Source organism: Rhinoraja longicauda, chromosome 3, assembly GCF_053455715.1.
Source record: "Rhinoraja longicauda isolate Sanriku21f chromosome 3, sRhiLon1.1, whole genome shotgun sequence".
NCBI lineage: Eukaryota > Metazoa > Chordata > Chondrichthyes > Rajiformes > Arhynchobatidae > Rhinoraja > Rhinoraja longicauda.
The window spans coordinates 48,175,871-48,201,701 of record NC_135955.1 but is presented as its reverse complement, the minus strand read 5'-3'; the positions used below and the strand labels follow the sequence as shown (position 1 = coordinate 48,201,701).

General features: G+C 41.7%; 2 protein-coding genes across 4 annotated transcripts in view; both read right to left on the bottom strand.

Annotated features, from left to right (window-relative positions):
* LOC144592392 (coiled-coil domain-containing protein 192-like) overlaps positions 1–5,299 on the bottom strand; it is a 49,429-nt gene extending 44,130 nt beyond the window's left edge. For all 3 annotated transcript variants that reach the window (XM_078396956.1, XM_078396957.1, XM_078396958.1), the window contains exons 1-2: positions 4,954–5,299; positions 3,928–3,982 (exon numbers count right to left, since the gene is read on the bottom strand). In XM_078396956.1, coding sequence (XP_078253082.1) covers positions 3,928–3,982; positions 4,954–5,054 — 156 coding nt within the window. In that variant the 5' untranslated portion in view covers positions 5,055–5,299. The remainder of the gene's footprint in view (positions 1–3,927; positions 3,983–4,953) is intronic.
* A 16,561-nt stretch (positions 5,300–21,860) lies between these two features.
* On the bottom strand, positions 21,861–24,582 carry ctxn3 (cortexin 3). Its single transcript, XM_078396954.1, has 2 exons — positions 24,449–24,582; positions 21,861–23,031 (listed from the first exon to the last, which is right to left on the bottom strand). The coding sequence occupies exons 1-2, from the start codon at positions 24,477–24,479 to the stop codon at positions 22,697–22,699; spliced, it is 366 nt and encodes a 121-aa protein (XP_078253080.1). The 5' UTR covers positions 24,480–24,582; the 3' UTR covers positions 21,861–22,696.
* Positions 24,583–25,831: the final 1,249 nt, after the last annotated feature.

Sequence of the window (25,831 nt, the reverse complement as noted above, 5' to 3'; positions counted from 1 at the left end):
GCAGTGTATAGAAACATGATAAGGGAATAACGTTCAGTGAAAAGTAAAGCCAGCAAAATCTGAACAAGGATAGTCTGAGGGTCACCAATGAGGTAGATAGTAGTTCGGGACTGCACGGTAGCGCAGCGGTAGAGTTGCTGCTTTACAGCGAATGCAGCGCCGGAGACTCAGGTTCGATCCTGACTACGGGTGCTGCACTGTAAGGAGTTTGTACGTTCTCCCCGTGACCTGCGTGGGTTTTCTCCGAGATCTTCGGTTTCCTCCCATACTCCAAAGACGTACAGGTATGTAGGTTAATTGGCTGGGTAAATGTAAAAAAAATTGTCCCTAGTGGGTGTAGGATAGTGTTAATGTACGGGGATCACTGGGCGGCACGGACTTGGAGGGCCAAAAAAGCCTGTTTCCGGCTGTATATATATGATATGATATGATATGATATGATAACAACTGGGAAGAAACTGTCGCTGAATCCTGAGGTGTGCATTTTCACATTTCTATACCTTTTGCCTGATGGGAGAGAAGCGGGAGTGGCCAGGATCCGACTCGTCCTTGATTATGCTGCTGGCCTTACCGAGGCAGCGTGAGGTGTAAATGGAATCAATGGAAGGGAGGTTGGTTAATCTGATGGTTTGGGCTGAGTCTACAATTCGCTGCAATTTCTTGTGGTCTTGGATGCAACTGTTCCCAAACCAGGCAGTGATGCATCTTGATAAAATGATTCCTATTGTGCACCTGTAGAAGTTAGTGAGAGTTGTAGGGGACATGCCGAACTTCCTAAGCCTTCTAAGTAGAGGCTTTAGTGTGCTTTCTTGGCCTTTGCTTCAATATGGGTGATCCTGGGGAAGTTGTTGGGTCCTGGCAGTCTTAAGGCATATTATGGTGGACAAATCCCTGGGGCATGTTCAGGAAACTAGAAAAAAAATATTACTGGGGCCCTGGCAGAGGTAAGAGCATCATCTTCAGCCATGGGTGAGGTACCAGAAGACTGGACTTTGACTAATGTTGTATCTTAATTTAAGAAGGGCTGCAAGGATAAGTCAGGGAACTACAGGCCAGTGACTCTCACATCAGTCGTGAGAAGGTTTCTTGAGGAAATTCTGAGGGACAAGATGTACCATAATTTGAAAAAGCATGGAATTGTTAGGGCTAATTAGTAGGGGCTTTATGTGTGGGAAATCTTGTGTTAAATTATTTGAAGAGGTGGCCAAGACAATTGGTGAGGGCAGAATGGTGGACATCATTTACATAGACTTTAGCACACCCTTAAGGTCTGCATGATAGCCTAGTCTAGAAAGTGAGATCTCATTGGATCGGTTAAGCTAGACAATTGAATACAATTGGTGGAAGGTGTTAGTGCATGTTTGTTATTCGGATTGGAGGCCTGTAACCATTGGTGTGCGGCAGAGATGAATGCTAGGTTCATAGTTGTTTGTCATCTATATTAATGATTTATATGACAATGTTGTTAACATGGTTGATAAGTTTGCAGACGACACCAAAATTGGTGGTGCAGTGGACAGTGAGGCAGGTTATTCAGGATTACAACAGGACCTTGATGAACTGTGGAGGGAACCATGAAATGGCAGATGGAATTTAACTTGGACAAGTGTGAGACATTATATTTTAATAAGTTATACCAGTGCAGGGCTTACATGGTAAATGGTAGGGCCCTAGGAATTGTACCAAGTGATACAAGTACATAGTCCATTATTGTGATGACTCAAGTAGACAGGATGGTGAAAAAGTTGTCTTGCATCATCAGGGCATTGAATACAGGAGTTGTAATGCCACGTTTCCAATTGTATAATGTATTATACAATTGTACAATTCATTGGTAAGACCATACTTGAGTATTGCATGCAGTTCTGGATGCCCAGGAATAGGAAATATATAAGAAACAAGGTATAAGAAAACTGGAAGGGGTGCATAAAAGATTCACACTTATGTTGCAAAGAATGAGGGGCTTAAGTTATAAGGAGAAACTGGATAAGGCTGGAAAACATTTTCTCTGGGGTGTAGGAGGATGCAGGTTAACGAGGTATATAAAATCATGGGCCGTAGACAAGGTGGATGGTCAGTCTTTTTTCCAGTTCAGTGGAGTCTAAAACAGGAGTGCACAGATTTAAGATGAGAGGGGAAAGATTTAAAAGTGACCAGAGGCAATTTTTTTCCACACAAAGGTAATAAATAGGTTTATGAACTGGAAGAAGGTGCAGAGGCAGATTACATTTCAAAAACATCTAGACACGTATATGGTAAGGCTTACGGAGATATGGGGGCAATTCTAGGCAAATTGGACTAGTTCGGATAGATGTCTTAGTTGACATGGACTAGTTGGACTGAAGGTCCTGTTTCAATGCTGTGACTAAAAATGTGCCCTTGAGTTACATACATCTCTCTACTGTAGAGAAGAGTTTCTTATTATCTACTCCATTTATGCACCTCAAAATGTTGTATATCTCAATCAGTTCCCTCTCAGCCTCCTTGACCTTAAGTAAAAGAAATCCAGACAATCCAGATTCTCTTCACAAATGAAACACAAATGTTGGCAATATTTTGGTGAATCTTCTCAGCACCCTCTCCAGTGCAACCATGTTCTTCTCAGAGTGTGTCGACCAGAAATACTTACAGTACATCAGAATTGAATTTGTTAATTATCATAATAGTTTTATTATTAATATTTTATTATCAATAGCACCCGAATGCAATTAAATTCCTTGTTCACATGAAGTTCACAGAGTAAACGGTATGCATACAATAATGATAAATACAACAAAAATACAACCATCAAGTTCTTGAACCAACCTGCACAACCCTAATCCTTCCACAGCAACAAAATACTACACCTTGTTGCACCAAGGACTTGTTTCTAAGTGTGTTTTTGCACTAACATTTTGCTTTGTGCAGTCTTTTTATTTTCAATCTCTTGGATTATTTATATGTATATTTGTTCTGCATGTTGTCTGGGCCAATGTGCCTGTCTGACTGCTGCAAGCAAGTTTTCTATTGTACCTGTCCTTCACTGTATTTGTGCCTATGACAATAACACTTGAATTTGACATGAAGTACAAGTGCAAAACAGCAGTATGGTGCAAGATTGTCCTGCAGAATCCTACACAAGTAAATAACATAATTATATAGATTAAGAGTACTAGTATATGGCAGAACCTCTGGGAATAAGTTGTGAAACAGTTGATTGCTTCAGGAGTCTGGTAGTAGAGGGGAAGAAACATAGAAAATAGGTGCAGGAGTAGGCCATTTGGCCCTTCGAGCCAGCACCGCCATTCATTGTGATCATGGCTGATCATCCACAATCACCTGTGCCTGCCTTCTCCCCATATCCCTTGATTCCACTAGCCTCTGGAGCTCCATCTAACTCTCTCTTAAACTCGTCCAGTGAATTGGCCTCCACTGCCTCCTGTGGCAGAGAATTCAACAAATTCACAACTCTCTGGGTGAAAAAGTTTCTACTCACCTCAGTTTTAAATGGCCTCCCCATTATTCTTAGACTGTGGCCCCTGGTTCTGGACTCCCCCAACATTGAGAACATTTTTCCTACATTTAGCTTGTCCAGTCCTTTTATAATTTTATACGTCTCTATAAGAAGTTGTTCTTATTCTGGAAATCTAGGTTTTCAAGTCTTTCAACCTATATTTTCTGTAGAAGAGAGAAAAAGGAATGACTTGGGTGATAGCCATTCTTGGTTACACTTCCAGCCTGATGCACTTTTAATTATGTGCTCTGGTACCTCCTTCTTTGGCTCTTTTTAAATGCTTTTGTAAATTTGCTGCATTAAAAAAGTAACACATAAGTGCAAGCTGTTATCTTTTATCCCTGGCTCAATGTTTGTGAAACCATGACATATTATTTACGATTAGTCTGAAACTAAATGGAAATAGCTTTAAAAAGTGATACATTTGTTCTTACCATATCATTATTGTAATTGGGAGTTTCCTTCACAATGTTGTTAGTCTGTGCTATGCTGCAAATAAACAAGTAACATAAATTATCAATGATCTTTACTTACATGGGCATACCAATTTTATCAGGTCAATAAATGTTAAATCCAACCCTAGTACAATTATACATGAGAGATTCACACCTTGTTTTTTCATCTAAAACTAAGAACTGCAGATATTTGTTAATGCACAAATGCATTTATATGCATTAATGCATATAAAGTGCTGAAGTAACTCAACAGGTCAGGCAAGGTCTCTGAAGAACAGGGAGAGATGACATTTTGGGTCAAGATCCTTCTTCAATCTAAATATTGGTCTCCACCCAAGTTCTTGAACCCTGTTCTCCAAGGAAGCTGTCTGATCTGCTGAGTTACTCCAGCACTTTGTCTTTTATTTTTATTGCAAACCTGCACCTACAGTTCTTTGTTTAAAGTGTTGTGGTGCCCGGGCACTTGTTTTGTTTGTTTTTGCTGGAGGGTTTTTAAATACACAGCGTATCTTTATCCATCAAAATAATGTCCCTGCATAGGAAGCTTAGGTCTCAATGAAGAAACCGGCGGTGCTGAGATGGGAATGTATCTTGTATCCTGTGGTATTTATTCTGGAGTAACATTACGAAATACTGGAGTAACTCAGCAGGTCAGGCAGCATCTCAGGAGAGACGGAATGGGTGACGTTTCGGGTCGAGACCCTTCTTCAGAAGGTACCTTGTGGTCATCACTTCCGAAGAGTCCGCCAGGGACTTGGTGGCAATTTTTTAGCACTATCCTACACGGGATAATTTTTTTTAACATTTACCAATTAACCTATAAACCTGTACGTCTTTGGAGTGTGGGAGGAAACCGAAGATCTCGGAGAAAACCCACGCAGGTCAAGGGGAGAACGTACAAACTCCGTACAGACAGCACCCGTAGTCAGGATCGAACCCGGTCTCCAGCGCTGCATTCGCTGTTAGGCAGCAACTCTACCGTGACGCCACCGTGGCCGTGCGTACCTGTGTGGATGTCGCAGCATGGCGCGGTTCGCCACCCGCTGCTTGCCCTCGGGTTTGAGCGAAATGGCAGTAACGCGCCCGCTGGCGCCTGCGTTCCCCATCGCCGCACGACCGCGCTCAATCCGACCCGACCCCCAACTGCCGGCCGCGTCCAATCCGACCCGACCCCCAGCTACTGGCCGCGCCCGACCCGACTAGACCACCAACTGCCGGCTATCCCTGCCGCGCGTCTGCCAACTTCTGGCCACGGCGGCGCGCAGACTGCCGCGCGCCCCCAACTGCCGGCGCCCACGTGGCCGCGTGTCAGCACCGCCACTGTTTGTTGACGCGGCGGTGTTGCCCGGTAACGCCATCAAACGGTCGCGCACAACGGGACGCCAAGGGCGCGCCCTGATGGCCGAGGTGAGTATCGCTTCGTTCCACAGCATGAACCACTCCACTGGCTGGTCTTTTCTGTAACGAGAGTGTCCAAATAGACCCATTCCACCTGCTCTTCCCCCACTGGCTTTTAAAAAGATATTTTACAGAATTCAACCGATTTTCTTTCGAATGTTCTGTAGAAGAGAATCTACAGACTCTTGACAATCTGAACCTCCATCAATTACATGGGCAATGCACCCACATCAACAAATTGTTTCAAAAGAACTATAGAAACACAGGAAGTTAGACACAAAAAGTTGGAGTAACTCAGCAGGACAGGCAGCATCTCTAGAGAGAAGGAATGGGTGATGTTTCTGGGTCGGTTATAGAAACGCAGAAGCAGGAGTATGCCATCTGTTCATTCAAGCCTGCCTCGGCTTTATCTACTTCAATACAAAATTCATGCTCTTGAGCCATTGATCATAAGAGATAAGAGAACAATGAAGCTGTTTCGCCCATCGGGTCTGCTCTGCTATTCGATCATGTCTGATCAACTTCCCCGCTCAACCCCATTCTCCTGTTTTCTCCCTGTAACCATTGACACCCTTACTAATCAAAATCCTGTCAATCTCCGCTTTAGAATACCACAGATTCACCGCCCATTCCTCCTCCATTCTAAAAGTACATTATTTCATTCTGAGGCTGTGCCCTCTGATCCGAGACTCTCCCACTAGCATTTTAGATATATTCTGTGTATGATCTGTGCTTTTTGCCAAGCACCCGCAACAGACAGAAGAGTGGTGTAGTGTTAGGGTTGCTGCCTTACAGTGCCAGAGACCCGAGTTCGATCCAGACCACAGGTGCTGTCTTTTCTTTGGGTGCTCCAGTTTTCTCCCATATTCCAAAGAGTGCAGGTTAATTGGCTTTTGTAAAATTGTCCCTTGAGTGTAGGATAGAACGAGTGTACAGGGTAATTGTTGGTCGTGTGGACTCGGGGCCTGTTTCCAAGCAGTATCTCTAAAAACAAAAAGAAAACACCCCAAATCAATACAGGAATAACCAACTTTCTCACACAGAGGGTGGTGGTATATGGAACGAGCTGCAGAGATGGGTTCAGTTACAATGTTTAAAATACATTTGGATAGCTACATGGACAGAAAATGGTTGGAAAGATTTGGGCCAAGGCTTGAAACTAGGGCTTGCTTGGGTTGGCATGGATGAGTTGGACCGAAGGACCTGTTTCTGCGCTGCCTCACTCTATAACTACATAACTTAGATGATATATTGTTCCAAAGACTGAATAACTGTCCTAAATTATTATTTTCTGTATGCTTTCTCATTAACAGTGCTAAGCGACTGACCTATGGTTCCTGACTTTATTCTTCAAATGTTAAATAGCTAATGTATCGAAATTTTCCCTTAAAGAATGGATCCCAACCAGACAACTGATGTCAATTATTTTCTTACTTTGCCACTTTTTGTCCCTTTCTTCTCTATACTTTCTACATTGTGCATCAATGTCCAATATCTTATGAATCATAAGCATGGAGTTAGTTTCTTAACCATCATTTCTTGGGTCATCCAGGAAATTTTAGCTTTCAATGCATTCCTTTAAACGCGGCAAAATGTATCCCAATCATTTCAGAAGACCATTCAATCACTGTTTTCTCTATCATTTTTTGATGACAGATCACCTGGCTGATATCCGTTTTCAACCATTTTGAACTTTCTGAAGTTATTTACTCTTCATTCAAGTGTTCTTATACTAAATTGTTCCTTGTTCTTTCTCGCACACTCTAAATCTGAACATATAATCATTACCATGAAAATGTTCTCCTGAAAAATGCTTTATTCACACAAAGCAAGAACCAATGCAGTCCCCATCCTCATTGGCCTGTAAAATGACTGATTTCAAGTATTCCTCCTCCTTTTTGCCCTTTCCATAACAATTAGCCCAGTCTGCATCAGTGTGATTGAAATCTCCCATTATTATCACAGTCGGTTTTGCTTGCTTCTGTGGTTCTCCAGCTGATTTGTTCTTTAATCTCTCTAATACATTTTGGTGAAACAAGTCGTGTAAAAGTCCTCTGCTATTCTTTATTGTTAAATAAATAGATTCTACTGTTCAATTCTCAAATAAATTATCTTTTTTATTAGATTAGATTAACAATGTTATGTCGTTATTTAAAACTGTATTATCACTCCAAACCACCTTCATTGCTAACTTTAAACTTCCTGAATATATCTCTTTTTCCTTGTCACTTTTATCTTCCTCTTCCTTCATCCAATCCATTCACTCTCTTTGTTACTTGATTTGACTTGAATTACATTTTCTGACACTCCTCAGTTCCAAATCTGGAATATGCAACATGATTCTTCAGCCTGATTGGTTACATTGTGATTAGTGATGTTTTATGGTTACATGAAAATATACTGGCACTGTTTATTCACAACTGACCACAAAATATGTATCAAGAGTGTTTTGTTGTCAAATGTCTCAAAAAACAGCAAAATTCATACTTGCAGCAGCGCATAGTTATGGTACTCAGCAGGCACCATAATAAACAACAAAAAAATTCAATATACGACAACAAACAATATAGTGCAAAGACAAAAACAATGCCCCCCAAGTCTTTAGTACAATCAATGCAATTTGTAATTTGTGGTTTAGTTGGAGTTCATAGCATACATATAGCCTGATGTTTGTTGTGTCTATATGTATGTGATATGTAAAATTTACATTATTGTCTATCCCTGATCTTGTTTCTCTCTTATTTCCATGGTTATTTTCCTGACTTGCCATAGCTTTTGTTATTTTCTCTCCTTTGCTGGTAATTTTCCAAGTTTCTGTGCTTTATTCTTTATTTTTCTGGGTTTGGTCCTCTACTGTTTTTCATCTGCCAATTTTGTTTTCATTCTTTGTTATTTGTCTCCTCCCTTTGGCTTTTCCTTTCTCTGTTATTAATTTTGTCCTCTCTGCAGTCCATCGTTCTGATAGGATCCTAAAGATGGAACAACAAATTATTAGAGACTTCTGTCTAAGTGTGGGAGTTTTTTTTTGCAAATTTATCTCATGTTTATGGCTAGATAAACAACAACAACATATCTAGCATTGGAAAATATCCCAAGATGTTTCAAGGATGCAAAGGATGCATTTAACTAAGAAGCGGATACAATTTGTTTAAAGAAGAAATGTATAAAGGTGGAGTGTTGTAAAGGTTTAGGAAGGTAGTTCCTGAGCAGAAGAGTTATGTTGTAATTTTAGAGACAGAACAACACTGGCTTACTGGTTTGTTTTCTGAGGTGAGAGACCTGTTGCATAAAGCGATTGTGTCATTATCTAGGAGAGTGAATGGTGATCTAATTGAAATATATATTATGTTCAGAGGTTTAACAGGCGTGATGTTTTTGATGAAGCCGGGTTGACAATGACTACACCAGCACACTCACAGTAGGGTGAACTCACGTGATAACGTTTATTTACAGTGAAAGACAATAATGACGGGAAGGTCTGGGTCCACATGAGAGCGCAGTCCCGTGTGATCTGTGGGAAAGTGAGGAGATGCTCCTTGGATGCTCCTTGGATTCCCCCAATCACTCACTCTTAGTCTTGGAGAAGGCACTGGCCAGTATGTGGATGGTCGAACCTTAGAAGGACACATATTGGACCTTTTTTGGAAATTAGCCTGGCCAGGTGACTGGTGTTTCAGTAGAAGAGCATTTTGTATATAGTGATTAATGTTTCAAGATTTTTTTGAATGCGAATACGGCTGGACCTTGTGGGAAGATATCAAATTGGAACAAAACAAATTACAACATTTGCAGGAGCTTGGGAGAATACAGTGGGAGCAATTGTTATTGGGTATGTACACATCAGAGATGTCGGAGTCATTTAAAGGACAGTTGATCAAAGATCAGGACTGGCATATTCCAATAAGGCAGAGGGATAAGGATGACAAAGTAAGGGGACCTTGTATGACCAAAGAGTTGTGTAAGAAAATAACTGCAGATGCTGGTACAAATCAAAGGTATTTATTCACTAAATGCTGGAGTAACTCAGCAGGTCAGGCAGCATCTCAGGAGAGAAGGAATGGGTGACGTTTCGGGTCAGACCCTTCTTCCTCACCCATTCCTTCTCTCCTGAGATGCTGCCTGACCTGCTGAATAACCAAAGAGTTTGTAAATTTGGTCAAAACAAAAAGGAAGCTCCTGCGAGGTTTAAGAGGATGGAATCAGACAGACCTTTTAAGGAATATAAAGAAAGGACAAAATAACTCAAGCAGGCTATTAGAAGGGCCAAAAGTGGCCATTAAATGACTTTGGTAGGTCGCATCAAAGAAAATCCCAAGACTTTTTATATCTACATCAAATACAAGATGGTAACCAGAGAGAAGCTAGGACCACTAAAAGACAAAGGATATAATTTGTGCTTGGTGACTGGGGATGTATGTGAGGTACTTACATACATCAAGGGGAGGAATGTGGAGAACACTGAGATCAGAGAGACAGTGAGAAAATCTAATAAGCAATGGCAGTTTAAGATTAAGAAGGAGGAGGTGTAGGGGTCTTGAAGAACATTAAGGTGAAAGATTAGATAGATTCCCAGGGTCTGATGGGATCTATCCCATGTTATTGAGAGAGGCAAGAGAGGAGATAGCAGGAGCCTTGACAAAGATCTTTGTGGCTTCTCTCGCCATTAGCGAGGTCCCACTGGAGAGTAGCTAATGTTGTTCCTTTGGGAAGGCAAGTGTAGAGAACCTGGAAAATTAAGTGTAGAAAACCCAGTGAACTTCACCTCAGGGAAGGACAATATTCAGGCTGGAGATCTGTGACAAGTGAAATTCGACAGGGATCTGTGCTGTTGTTTGTGATATGTATAAATGACTTGGATGTAAATCAGTTGGTAAATTTGCAGATGACAACAAGATTGCTGGAGTCACAGACTGCGAGGAAGACTGTCAAAGTATACCGCTGGATATAGATCAGCTATAGAAATGTGCGGACAAATGGCAGATGCAGTTTACTCGGAGCAAGTGGGAGGTGTTTCACTTTGGGAGGTTGAATTGCAAGGGAAAATGTTGCACTTTTTGTATTTTTAAGCTCTACTCATATTGCCTCAGCATCTATCACATCTGAAACATCGTAAACTTGGAACACTGAGTTGCTGGTCATGTCCCTCACAACTACATTTTTGCAATGGCCACATCATAGTCCAAAGCATCAATCCAGGCTCTAAATCAATCTGCATTCCCCACAATAGTCTTTGCATTGAAATAAACACCAGCCCATCACCTTCACCATATTCCATTCCCTTCCCCTGTCTGGTCTTCCTTTGAGATTTACTGATCCTAACCTCTAACTTCCAACACTCCTTTCAATGTCTGAGCTATCGCTCTGGTTCCATGCCTCTCTAATTTAAATCTGAGTAGCACAAGTGAACCTTCCTCCAGTTCAGATGCAACCCGTACCTCTTATAGAGGTCATCTCTGCCCCAGAAGAGTTCCCAGTGGTCTAAAAATCTGAATACCTACCCCCTGCACCAACTCCTGAGCCATGTGTTCATCTGCCCTTTCTTCCTATTCCAACCGTCACCAGCACATGGCACCAGGAGTAGTTTGGAGATTACTACCCTCAGTGTCCTGCTTTTGAATCTTTTGTCTAACTCCCTTTATTCCCTCTGCAGGATCTCATCTCTTTTCCCACCTATGTCATTGTGCCAATGTGCACAACAACTTATGGCTGCTTGACCTCCCGCTTGAGAATGTTCTACAGTAGCTCCGAGTCATCCTGGACCAGCCACCAAGGAAACAACACACCATCCTGGAGTCTTGTCTGCTGTCACCGAATCCGTCTGTCCCCTATTACAGTGGCTCTGTCTGACTTTTCCCTTCGCTACTGTGCCTCAGAGCTACAGACCCAAACACTGCTGCTGCTCTCCCCTGACCAGTCATATATATAATGTGGAAAAATCCAAAATTATCTATATATAGGAAAGAACTGCACATGCTAATTTAAACCGAAGATAGACACAAAAAGCTGGAGTAACTCAGCAGGTCAGGCAGCATCTCTGGAGAAAGGGAATAGTAGACTTTTCGGATTGAAACCCTTCTTCAGACTGAGAGTCAGGGGAAAGGGAAATGATAGATGCAGACAGTTATCATCCCAATTGATGCCCCTTCACTGACTATGTCCAGGACAGCATCCAGTCCCTATTCTCCCACTCCTGCAATCTATTTTTCAGCCCACATTGCCCCCTGGTCTTGCTGACCCCAATCTGCACTGGAAGTTATTTCCTCCAGAGCTCCACTTTCCGCAGTGTTGGAATTTTGGGTGGAAATAACTTTTTGTCAATTTATTTGTGCTCAATCTTCTTGAGGAAACATATTGGCCCAGTGCACAGTAGTGCATTGGTGCCTCGGGTCTCATTCAAAACTAGAGAAAACCCTCACAGGGCCACTATGATGTATTTTTTCAGGTGCATTAAATTTGCAGGCAAGCAGTATGTGCAATGTGGATAACAATTAGAAATCTCTAAATAATGTCCATTGTACTCAAATTTCTGTTTTCTTTCAGTTGCAAGTAAACATGAATTGTGAAACATTTTCGAAAATAAAGAATTCATCATTGTGCAACAACTTTATTCTGTCTTTAATTAGCTTCACTACGTACAGACACAAAATAGGGCATAATTAAAAATGACGCCTAGCTATCATGGACGTACTTTTATCTAAAGCTACCAATTTCTGGATTAAATTCAATTTAGGACCATATACATAGAAGAGTAATCTTAGCACATTGTTTATTTTTGTGAAGTCGGGAACAGACACAGATTTAGTAATACATTGTACATTACATACTATTGTTCCAGTTGTTGACTGATAAGATCACATTTCAATGGTAATGTAATAGAAATGTTTGCTGCAGTAGTGCCATCAGTACCGCGCTGTTCCAGGTCATCTCAAAGATTGCATATGACCCAAGATAACCACAGGATATGTGACAGAAAGGACCTCTTGTCATTCTGAGCAGCATATTTACGTGAATGCTTGGAACAGCTTCATTGTTATTAGTTGTGGCAAAGCTTCCTGTTATATTTTTGGTCATCTTTAGGGTCTAGAGCTCCCTCTGCATTTTCTCCTATAATTTGGGTACAAACAGCATTTTTTTTAAAAGGCCTACAAAAAAAGGAAAGGGGTTTGGTGGGTTACAACATGTAGGTTTGTCTGTCTGACTTCTGTTAGTTTATTTTAAACTAACTTGTCCAGTGCAGGAGAGAAATATGTGTCAGGGAGGGTCATGTATGTATTTAGATGGTATGCCTGTCAAGGTTATAGAAACAAGGAACTGCAGATGCTGGTTTACAAAAAAAGACACAAAGCACAGCAGTAATTCAGCGGGTCAGGCAGCATCCCTGGAGAACATGGGTGGGTGATGTTTTGGGTTGAGATCCTTCTTCAAACTGAGGAAGCATCCCAACCTGAAACATAACATCCATGTTCTCCAGAGAACAGCCCTTGATTGATTGAGATCGTTGCTGGGTGGGTGATATTGATTTGATTAATTAATTACTATCTGAACCAAGTGTTGCTGATGGTAGGATGTAGTGGCTCAAGATCTGAAGTTTAAGGGAACTACATTAACAAACAAATTAAAAATTGAAAGGTTTGTATTTGTATAAACCTTCACGAACTTAGGATTCTGAATTTGACTACTCATGTGAAATCAATGGTCCGCTTGCCTGATCTAAATTCCATTCTTTGGAGCTTGATTCCAGGTATTAAATATATGTCTACCTGCTGCCACCACTTTTAGCCTTGTGTGTGAGCAATACCTTCCTGATCCTCCACCCATTTTGTTAAGGAAGGTCTTTCTTCCTTACTATCTCTGCAAGACCTCCAGGGCAAATACCGCTGTGTTGCACCATTCCTCACAGTTTCCCATTCAATTGATGAAGCTGAAGCTGAAGTCGATGAAGCTGTTTTTATGTCTGAATGTCCAGGCTTTCAAGCTCCTGTATTTTTTCCCAGAAGGCAGAAGAAAGAAAAGGGAATGAAAAGAGTGGTAGACATCCTTGAGGATACTTCTAGCCTTTCTGATGGATAGCTAGGAACTTGGAGCATTAGACATTCCCTATAGCAGTTTCATTCAGGAGGACAGGATTGTGTTCACTCTCTTGCTTCCTTAGGTCAACAACCAACACATTCTTATTGCTGAAATGAATCATCATTGAGTTTAACAATCAAATTTAGTTTAGTTCAGTTTGGAGATACAGTGCAGAAATAGGCCCTTTCGCCCGCCAATTCCACACTGTCCAGCGATTCCTGCATATTAACACTAACCTACACACACTAGGGACAATTTTACGTTTATACCAAAACAATTAACCTACAAACCTGTGTGCCTTTGGAGTGTGGGAGTTAACCGAAGATCTCAGAGAAAACTCACGCAGGTCACTGGGAGAACGTACAAACTCCAGACAGACAGCACCCATAGTCGGGATCGAACCCGGGTCTTTGGTGCTGCAAGGCAGTAACTCTACCTCTACGCCACCATGCCGCCCCAATGCCACATTGTACTTTTGGCCACAATCATGGGTGTGCAGAGAGTAGAACACCTCTCTGAAGGATACCAGTAAAAGAAATGTGATGACCAAATTTCACTAACTGAGGTCAGCCGGTCAAGAACTTCAAAACCAGTTGCAGATGGAGTCCCAAAGTCTTTGGTCCAGAAGTTTAAGGATGAGCTTTCTGAATATTATGGTGTTGAAGGCAGAGCTGAATAGCATCCTGACACCGATGTTCAAGATAATCTAGAGCTGAATGTAGTGTAAGAGAAATGGTGTCTTTCGTAAACCTATTTTCCCTGAATACAAATTCAAGGGATCTAGATTGTCCAGATGATAGCAAGCACAAAATTGAGCCATTATCAACATTGAGCCATTAAAGAAGTGCTTTCAAAGCACATCTTTATGGTTGATGTTACAACTACTGGGTTATAGTCTTCGACACGGGTTACTTTAGTTTTCTTAGGGACTAGAATGATGGAAGTTTCTCTAAAGCAGATGGAAACAGTAGTGTTGAAGTGTGAGGTTGAAGATGTTGGTGAAGACTGTGGCCAGTTGAAAGGCGCTTGATTTCAGAACTTGTCTGGGGACCCCATCCAGACAGTTTGCTTTCCGAGAGTTTACCCGTGTGAAAGCAGATTTGACTTCTGCCACTAACATATATGGTACAAAGTCAGCAGGGGCTGAGGGGACGTGACAAAGTGAAACTTTCTTTTGCCTTTTCTGACGTAAAAATCATTGAGATCACCCAAAAGAAATGCATCATTGCTGGAGATCTCCCTCAATTTAGACGTGGCCGTGATGGTATTCAGGCCCTGCCACAAATGCCTGGCATCAGCTTCACAATGCATTAAAAGCATCTTTAGCTATCTCAATCCAACTGAAGTATTATTAAACAATTTGGAAAAGAGCTCATTGACCCAGATACCAACCGATGAACCGATGGATCTCCATAATACCGTAATGAACATGTAAATGCAAGATTCGGTAATATGAGAAATCCTGAGCAAATGAATATAGAACACCCTTCATTTAGTATGTGAAAAAAGTAGGGCGCATGTTGAATGTTATCAATAATATGTGTACTCTCCAAAAATAAGCCACTACTGCCATCTATTGTCAACTTACTGCCTCAGAAAGTGTGTAATGAAAAGGAACTGCAGATGCTGGTTTATACCAAAGATAAACACCAAGTGCTGGAGTAGCTCAGCATGTCAGGCCTCATCTCTGGAGAAAATGGATTGATGACACTGAAGAAGTGACCCAACCTGAAACGTCACCAATCCATTTTATCCAGAGATGCTGCTTGACCTGTTGAATTACTACAACATTTTGTGTCTATCTTTGCCTCACACCATGTGCTTGGTTGAATTTTCTTGTCTCACATTGGCTCTGCTGCTTTGTCAGTGCTGCTTCATGACCTTCATGACCTTGTTTATCAAACTGGATACATGGTCTCAGACAATCGACCCATTATTGTGATCTGATTTAACAGTTATGTAATTAGGTGGACTGAGATGTCTTTTAATGCTAGTGCCATTCATTTAACGTCCTCCAGTCTCTCTGAAGTTTTTCCCTACACACTGGCATGCTGCTTGGAACTGATAACGATTCAGCTTCTGCAATTCTTCATTCAAAGTCTCCATGCTGAGTAAACTGATTTCTAATTTCATTTGAGATCCCCAGAAATTTAGTGTACAAAAACATGAGAGGAATAGATCGGGTAAATGCGCACAGTCTCTTGCCCAGAGTAGGGAAATCAAGAACCAGAGGACATAGGTTTAAGGTGAGGCGGAACAGATTTAATAGGAACCTGGTGAGTAACATTTTTACACAAAGGATGGTGGGTGTATGAAATGAGCTGCTGGAGGAGGTAGTTGAGGCAGGTTCTATTGCAAAATTTAAGAAACATTTGGACAGGTACATGGATAGAATAGATTTAGAAGGATATGGGCCAAACACAAGCAGGTGAGACTAGTGTAGATGGGACATATTGGTCAGTGTGGGCGTTGGGCCGAAGGGCTTGTTTCCATTCTGTATGACTCTACAACAAAAACATTTGCAGATGTGGACTCAACTGGTATTGAATTTGGTTTATTATTGTCATGTGTACGAGGTACAGTGAAAAACTTTGATTTGCAGCCTGTCCTGATAAATCATACATGATTAGAATCAAACAATAGACAATAGACAATAGGTGCAGGAGTAGGCCATTCAGCCCTTCGAGCCAGCACCGCCATTCAATGCGATCATGGCTGATCACGCTCAATCAGTATCCCGTTCCTACCTTCTCCCCATACCCCCTCACTCCGCTATCCTTAAGAGCTCTATCCAGCTCTCTCTTGAAAGCATCCAACGAACTGGCCTCCACTGCCTTCTGAGGCAGAGAATTCCACACCTTCACCACTCTCTGACTGAAACAATACAAGAGACTGCAGAAGTTGTAATCTGGAGCAAAAATCTAACTGTTGGAAAAGAAATCTGTGAGACAGGCAGCATCTATGGAGGTAAACGGATGGTCAATATTTTGGGCCAAGAACCTGCATCAGGACTTTCTGCAGATGTTAGAGTTATTCTGCAGAGTTATTCCAGGCCACTCTTTAATTAGATGTTGGAGGTTACAGAAGAGACCATGGCTATTCCATTCATCGACCAGACATCTTGGAATAAAACTGATTTTCCTTATAATCTTCTTCGGCCCCCCTCGGTCATGGCTGACTATGGGTGATGTATTCTAGTTGGCTGCTTGCTCCACTCCTCGTAGGTGTAGGTTTGCTGTGATGTGTGGTCGGATGCAAGCCTGGGCGATGTCATATGAAGGACAGGCTGTTGCCCTTGCAGCACGCTCTCCACGCTCCCCCTCGCCATGTCGCTGATCGATCCAAAGGAACAGCAGAGCCGTTACAGTTTGGCACCAGCACCATCGCAGGAGCTGCCAGAACAAGGTTGTAGACAACGATGAACTGCCTTAGGGACTCCGACTCCGGATTTTTCTCGAGGTTTACTCCTGGAGCCTTTTCCATGACTGGATATGGCTACAAGGCAGTGGAGGTTTTACATCTAGAGTTTTCCCTCTCCTAGATGGACTGCCTTCCCAGGCTGCCGAGCCTCATCTGCCCGAGACTCATATAATCTAAAGCTACACTTATTACACATGGGATGTAGCAAGCTGCAAGACAAATGCTATCTTTCACAATAAAACCTGCTATAGAGTGCATATAAATTTTCACTATATCTGCTTTAAATTCTGAAATAACTGAAAGATACTTTATATAAGGGCTAAAATATGTAATAGGATTCATGGGTGAGATATCAAACAATACAATATTCAATCTAAAGCTACTTATTTTTGCTTTTGTCTGCAATGGTCCCACCCCTGCTAATGCCTGTATTCTTCTCCAACCCTGCAATCCTTTGGAATATCAGTGGTCCTCCTTTTCTAAACTCTTGAACATTCCCAGATATAATCATAATAATTGGCAGACAAAACTTTGGCTGTCATGACCAGAAGCCAACTGTCATCACTTGCACTCTATTGCAGGTGTGAGGTCTTGAATGCCAATATTAATCAGGACTTGGTGGAAACAGTCTTCAATCCAGGTGAAGGATAGCTGCATGAAGAGCTGCCATTGTCTGCAGGGAGAGCCATCTCACAACACAGTGGTAAAATAAGGCTGTTTTCAGTATCTGGCTTTCCAACAAAGCTGTTTGAATATGCAGAGATGTTGTTGGCAGACTGATGAAGAGTTTCAGCCTGAAACGTCACCTTTTCCTTTTCTCCAGAGATGCTGCCTGACTCACTGAGTTACTCCAGCATTTTGTGTCTATCTTCGGTGTAAACCAGCACCTGCAGTTTCCTTTTTACACATTTGTTGTTAGTTAAGAAGTGCTCTTATTGTCAACATGTAATTTTATGGAACCACTTGCTTACATTTTTTTTAACTGGAGAAATAGCATCTTATATTTCGCTTGGGTAACATAACCCAATGGAACGAACATTTAATTTTTCCAGTTTTATGTAATACTCCCCCTACATTCTCTTTCCTCTGCTACACCCCTACCCCAGAGCACACTCATTTCTCCCATTATCCCACCCCTGCCCATTCCCTTCCACCAATATCTTTTCCTATGTCTTCACATTTTCTTGTCCTATCCTTATTTTCATTTAAAGCCTTTGTCACTTACTCCACCCATCTGCCAATCAAATCCCCTCACACATATCCACCTATTTGTTTTGGCCACCTCTCTCTTCCAGTTTTCACTCCCCTAGTACAATCAGTCTGAAGAAGGGTCCCAACCTGAAACATTGCCTATCCATTTTATCCAGAGATGTTGTCTGACCCACTGAGTTACTCCAGCACCATTCAGGAAATGTGACCTATCCACTGATTTATTTAAATTCTTGGCAGGGTGGAAATGGACCATTTGATATATACTGATAACATTGTCTTTTTGTTGGGAACACAAGGAACCCCAAGTGACAAATGGAGGACATCACTATCTAAACAGTCCTCCTACCCACTCTGCCATCAGCTCTGCCTTGTATGGCTACATCAGCCACATCAGAATTCATAAAGGGAGACAAGGTGCTGGAGTAACTCAGTGGCTCATGCAACATCTCTGGGAAACATGGATAGGTTTAAGTAAGTCATCCCTGATATTGGAGATTAACAATGAAAAAATGAACTAAATTAGCAAAATAAAATAGTTTTCAGTCTGTAATTGACGAAGAGCAGGCAAGCGGAGAATAAAGATGGCTAGACTGGAGAGAAAGATGAAGTTGGAGTTCATAGAAACATAGAAAATAGGTGCAGGAGGAGGCCATTCGACCCTTCGAGCCAGCACCGCCATTCATTGTGATCATGGCTGATCATCCACAATCAATAACCCGTGCCTGCCTTCTCCCCATATCCCTTGATTCCACTAGCCCCAAGAGCTCTATCTAACTCTCTCTTAAATCCATCCAGTGATTTGGCCTCCACTGCCCTCTGTGGCAGAGAATTCCACAAATTCACAACTCTCTGGGTGAAAAAGTTTCTTCTCACCTCAGTTTTAAATGGCCTCCCCTTTATTCTTAGACTGTGACCCCTGGTTCTGGACTCGCCCAACATTGGGAATATTTTTCCTGTATCTATCTTTTCCAGTCCTTTTATAATTTTATATGTCTCTCTAAGATCCCCTCTCATCCTTCTAAACTCCAGTGAATACAAGCCTGGTCTATTCAATCTTTCCTCATATGACAGTCCCGCCATCCCAGGGATCAATCTCGTGACCCTACGCTGCACTGCTCAATTACAAGGATGTCCTTCCTCAAATTAGGAGACCAAAACTGTACACAATACTCCAAATGTGGTCTTACCAGGGCCCTATACAACTGCAGAAGAACCTCTTTACTCCTCTACTGAAATCCTCTCGTTATGAAGGCCAACATGCCATTAGCTTTCTTCCCTGCCTGCTGTACCTGCATGCCAACTTTCAGTGACTGATGTACAAGGACACCCAGGTCTCGCTGCACTTCCCCCTTACCTAACCTGACACCATTGAGATAATAATCTGCCTCCTTGTTTTTGCCGCCAAAGTGGATAACCTCACATTTATCTACATTATACTGCATCTGCCATGCATCTGCCCACTCACTCAGTCTGTCCAGGTCACCCTGCAACCTCCTAACATCCTCTTTGTGTTTGACATTTGGATGTGCCTGGGTTTCATTACCCCTGTTCCCCTGCATCTTTGCCTTTTCTTGCATGATCCATGGCACGTGGATCACTCCCCGTCATGGCTCAAGATAACAGAAACTGTACCCCTCACTGTCTCTTAACACTAGCACTTTCTGTCCACCACCCTCCTTCCAAACCTCACTTGTTTCATGTCCCTTACACCATGCTGTAATGATCAGCATATCCATCCTCCTTTTGCTATGGATATTCATATTTAGGAAAGGCAAAAAGCTGCTAATATGAGCAGTAAGAGGAGAAAATGATAGAAAAGCCCTAGCGTTGCATCGCAAATTGCCATTAGAAAGGGAGTTGTTGGTGAAAATAGAAGAGCAAGCCAGGGATTCGCAATGAAAGCATTCTCCCTAGAATGGAGAGAGGTGAGGGAGGGAAAGATATGGCTGGTGGTGGCATCACGTTTTTATGTTGGGCGATCTGTTGAGTATATAAGCTGACGTTGAAGGTGAGAATGTGAGGAACCATATTTTTGCTCTGGGTGGCTGGAGAATGATTGAGAGTAGGTGTGGAAAATGAAGCGCATGTTATTGAGGGCCCTATTATCTATAGCAGAGGAGTGGAGGGGCAGCTATATTTATGGAAAAAGGAGCTGAAGATAAGTTTAAGGAATAGCATCTCATCTTCCACCTTGGCATGTTCCAGCCCTTGGGACACAGTAATGAATTTAACAACCTCAATTAACAAGACACAAATCATATCAGAACCGAGCAGTTCTCTCAGAACCGAGATGTAAAATTGTCAAGCATTTTCTCAGCTTTTCTCTTTACACAGATGCTCCAACCCACTGAGTGTCTCCAATGTTTTCTGATTTTATTTAATATGTAAAAGAGATTTTCAGTTGTAGAATATCACGCGAGAACATGACTTTTCTTATATATTTGGTCCTCTGTGCATTGTAAATGCTAAAGAAAATATGGAATAAAAGAAATGTAGTTTGCTTCATTAATCTAAGATTTAGATTTTTTTCTATTATAAACAATATCTAATTTAAATATATGGACAGAAAATTGGCTGCAATGCATACAAGTGGCTGACTAATTGTGCAGCACTAATCATTAGTGCGCTGATTGAGGAGTCATCCCTTGTAATTATAGGTAAATTATCCATAGTACTTTTTTATATCAGTTGGATAGATTATCCGCACTCCAACATTTATTATACAATACTCTTATCTTAGTCTTAAGCAATTAAACTAATATAACAGGAAGCTAAAACCATTTTGTTCAGTTCCCAGCACCATTGTAATCTTAATAGCTATAGTTCTAAGAGACACAGAAGAGTTAAAAGAACATAGCCTGGAGGAAAACCTGACACTTTTTGAACGTATAATCATTTCAGTCATCAGGTTATATTCATCTGTTAACATAAAAACACCAGCACATTCATTATGTAATAATTTGCAAGGGAAAAATGCAATTTGCCCAGTTGGAACTTCTTAATATTTTATCAACTAAGATAGATGCATGAAGTGACATTGGGATCATCACAAACAAAAATCTCCATTGCTTGTGTGAGAATTACTTGTGTGAGATATATCAATATCCATCAAATGATGGAAGCCGGTTCCACATATTATTTATAATAGTACTGTTCACAGTTATACATGTTCACACCTCATGCAACCTATTGTTTGTTGTGTCAATTTTCCTTTGTTAGTTAGCCATTGGCTTCTTGGGCTTGTAGGGTTGGATATCAGGTCGGCAGTGCTGGTGTGTTGCAAGCTCCCTCTGGGCTCAAAGTAATTCCAAGCGAATGGACTACAATGCAACATCAGTATAAATAGGTTTGTAATGGTAAATCTAGTAAACCAGTACTAAACCATATTATATTTTAGGGCATGGTTGATGGTTGTCCATACATCTAAAACATCGAAGGTTTAAACATGTCATCAAGGGTGTGATTCTTACTGTTTGACTATGAATAACCTGAGGGCTACGTGGCAGAATGATTTCAGTTGGATCAAGAATTATATTTTAAAAACCTCGCTGCCATGCTGGTAGATTGCAGAGTTTGGCTACTCTCTATCGTCTGTAAACGGGAAGGGCCCCAAATTGTGTAGGAAGGAACTGTAGATGTTGGTTTACACCGTACAGACAATATGCTGGAGTAACTCTGCGGGTCAGGCAACATCTCTGGAGAAAAGGAACAGGTGACTGAGAGTCTGAAGAAGAGTCTCAACCCGAAACTTCACCTTTCCTTTTCTCCAGAGATGCTGCCTGACCCGCGGAGTTACTCCAGTATCGTGTGTCTGTTTACGGCCCCCGAATTGATCCATGCTGGCTGGAAAAACTCAATGGGATGTATGTGATTCTCAGCTTGGATGGATGAGATGTATTTCTGTGCCTGAAGATCAGAAACAAGAGGCAATCTACATACTTTGAGCTATAGATGTTAGTTTTTTATGCATATTGATTCATGGAAAAAACAAGGTCCACCTACTGAAATAAAATCGCCCTTTCATTTCATAAAGTGATGCATAACTCCGAGATCAGATTGGAAGATTCGTCACAATTTACCGGTGTCAGGAAGATTAAAGAGGCTTCTGAAAGAATGACTGAATTACGTCAAATGTAATCATTATGATTTTATGTAAATAGTTCAAATCCGAAAAAAATGCTATCTGTAATACGCGCCAATCTTTCCGAAGTGCCTCGTATTTATTCTGCGGAGTTTAGTTGTGGATCCCTCGTCCCAGATATTTGCAAATGGCAATAAATTATCATTTACTCTTGCAGAATGCATGTTATTGACACCCAACAATGTTTTCAGATCCACAATTGTACCCGGCGCTAGAAAGGCAATAATGTGACTGCAGAGGAGAAACAAAGATTATGTCCAGGTTTTAAAACGTGAATGTTACTGTATGATGGTGCACCGCTCTTCTCGTCAAAGAGTCAAATAGTCAGTCATAATGGTGCCGTACCAATGAAGCGTTTCAAGTCTTATACCATTTTCCCAGTTTGAAGACATTTCGCAGCCCACATTTCGTGAAAGGTTCCATTGGCAAAGCTTGCTTGCGGTGGGAGAGTTGGACAGACAGCTGCCTGTCTGGGATCCATCAGTCATCTTCACCATAAGTTCCCTCTCAGGCCAATGCATAGTCGAACTGTCCTTTCTCCAATCCGTCCAGCCCGTCCGCCCAAGTAGACGTGGGCATGCTCCTGTACGGATCCAGGAGGATCCTGAAGCACCTCATGATGAGAATTCCCAAGAAGATGAAAAGGAAGATAACGAAAACGAAGGTGGTTTTCTGCTCCAGCGTAACACCGTGGTGGGCCGGCCCCAAAGCTGGCAGCAAAGTGGACGTGGTCTCACTTTCCATGCTCCAGGACAGTTGAAAGGAATATTCCCCAAATGTTCTCTTTCTCGTAATCAATTCCTTGAGCCCATGATGAGATCGTCCGCATCGAAACCCTCGATCTAAAAAGAGCAAACGTTCAGTGTTAAAAGGTTATACATACTTTAACCAGTTAACCTAACGCAAACTTGCCAGTGGAGTTCAACCACACAGTGACAACATGAAACGAATAAGTGACACGTAAAACTTCCCCAAACAACTGGAATAGTGCCTCGATGTTTTCAATTCATTTATCTGATCGACATAATCTAGCAAATGTGATTTGGTCAACCAATCAGCAACAGATTGTTAAACGTGCAATACCTTTAGACATAACCCCACGTGAGGAGACAAGCTAAAGCTTTCCAAACTCTGGCCAATCCGATCTACCTATCACAGTTTAAAGAAACATTACTACGCGTCCAAATAAAATGTTGCCAATACTTTGCCAAATCCAATTCCTATGTCACCGCAAGGGCGTTGCAGCCTGTTCTGTGTCTTTCCTACCAGTCTCTTGTATATCCCATCCCCCGAGAGTACTGTCTTTCACATTACAGGCTTTCTGGAAGACCAGGTGATGCAGTTGGTCCTTGATGCTCTATAGACCATGAGGTGCTGCAACCGGCATCCCATCAGGAGACGTCGCCAAACTATTCACCCTTCTGCACTGAACAGATTTGAGTACATGACGCTTCCGGACACGATTTTATTCCTTTGCAAAAGCAAATTAGTGAGCTCTGGCAAAGATATTTTAAAGATTTCTCTCTCATTTTGATAAACGTCTGAATCCTTCTTAGCTACACCCAAAGTGCACTATGTCATAATTTCTCGCTTGTTTTAACCGTCAGAAATTGCTATTTTGAAAATCCTTCCGTTTACTAACAAGGTCCGTGTCCATATTCTCTGGGTTATTCATTCTGAAAATGATGAGTCGTTTATTTTGTTTTGCATTGATTATGACACGGACCCCCGTTTCAAGCGACAGTGTTGGTTTGCATAGTACATTCACAACGATTGTGAAACGGCAGAAACCATTAGAGTTCTGCGCCCAGTAACAAAGCTGGGTTTACATGTCACGTTTCGTAATACACTGCGATAGTTTCTCCAACTATATCTAACATAACCGCGTGCCAAATACCCCGAGTGCTTCGTGAGATCCCCATGGAATCCACAAAAACTGTTAAAAGAGCCCATTGCAAAACCAGCTAAGGAAATAAAACGAGTGGCCCGGTGCTCCGCATCCGATGTGTGTTTAACAAAGCATTCTTACTAAAGCAAACACCACAACTATGATACATTCCTGACAGAAAATTATGTTTTATGGCTCGCTTAGTGCATGCACAAATCGTGAAGGATGGGAACATCTCATCCCGGTTTGCACAATGGCACTTTTTTTTCAAAAAAATAATGATACTTAGAGAAGGGCAGCAGTTCTGCTGCAACAGATTGCTGGTATGGTGTATGGACATGCGCGCAAACATTGGTAAATACCAGCGGTACCTCGGTCTGCTCGGAAGAAAAGGCGATCCATTCTCCCATCTGTGCACCTGCTGCCTTCCTCAATAAATCGCACTAAAAGAAACGGCAACCACTCCCTCTCGTGCACAAAATGACTGGCGATTTATCTTCGAAGGTCTATTCAACGCTGGCAATCCTTCCACTAAGCAGAAAACTCCCTTTGAAGCGGGAGGATCGACGAGGTACATGCTCAATCGTATTTACTCCAAGCGATTTCTAATTACATCTCAGTAACCGCAAAGGAACGTCTTTAAATTATTCTTCCAGAAATAGCTGTCGGAAACAAAACATGTTCAAAAGGCACCTCTGGTCTAAATCTAGTGCCATTCGTGTTCTTCACTGGCAGTTCGAGCAGACCCGAGTGTCGCTTGCTGCAGCCTTCCAAAACTATTGATTTAGGTGGCCAAGATTTCCAGCCACTACGCCGCACCGTGGCAATTTATTCTCATGTTGAAAGACCTTTTATTTAGGTCACGTTTTGTGAACTTCGAACAATTCGACATGCCGCTCTTAATTGTCAAAACAGATTTGCAAGCTCAAAATGTGGCGATCATTTAAAAGGTTTCAACAGCAATGACTTACATTAATATAGCACCTTTAACTTTATAAAATGTCGTAAAGTACTTCACGGGAGTATTGCCATTGCATACCTTTACCAAAGACACAGTAAGAAAAACACAAGGAACTGCAGATGCTGAAATCTTGTGCGAGAACACAAAATGGTGAAGTAACTTAGCGGGTCGAGCAGCATCCTGGAAGATATGGATATGAGTACATGAGTGTGAAGAAGAGTCCCGAGCCGAAACGTCGACAATCCATGTCGTTCAGAGATGCTGCCCGACTTGGATTGTGACTCCAGCACTTTGTATTCTACACAGTAGGAAAATCTCGTCTACGGTACGTTTAAAAGATGAAAGATGAAAGAGAAAAGAAATGTGGAGAGAAACAATTCCATCATAGTTGAAGACATAACGACTCATTCTCGGCCTTTGGGGCTCAGACACCAGCAGAAGAGCAGATTTGGATGAATGCAGATGATTGGAAATTGTTTTGGAGACAACAGGAAGGTGGAGCTACACAGTGATTGGGCAAACAAAAATGGAAATGTTAAAATTAAGGCTTTATAGGATTGGGGGATCAATGTGGAATAGTGAGTTCAAGGATGGTGGATCAATAGGACTTTGGTGTTGGTTAGTGCACAGTAAACAATGTTTTGGACGTTTGAGCTTATGGTGGATAGAAGGCAGGAAGATAGCCAGTAGAGTTTTGGAATAGTTAAATCTAGAGATTATAAAGTTTTAGATGAAGACTACAACAGACAATTAAATGGTGCAGGAATAAATGCAGACTAGATTCCGGTTGTGG

Bases quoted from the DNA above. Each gene is read 5' to 3' on its own strand.
- ctxn3 (XM_078396954.1), bottom strand. From the start codon at position 24,479: ATGGATCGCCTTTTCTTCCGAGCAGACCGAG. The intron at 23,032-24,448 runs GTACCGCTGGTA...TGCTCTTTTTAG, and splicing joins TTTCTTCCGAGCAGACCGAG to ATCGAGGGTTTCGATGCGGA.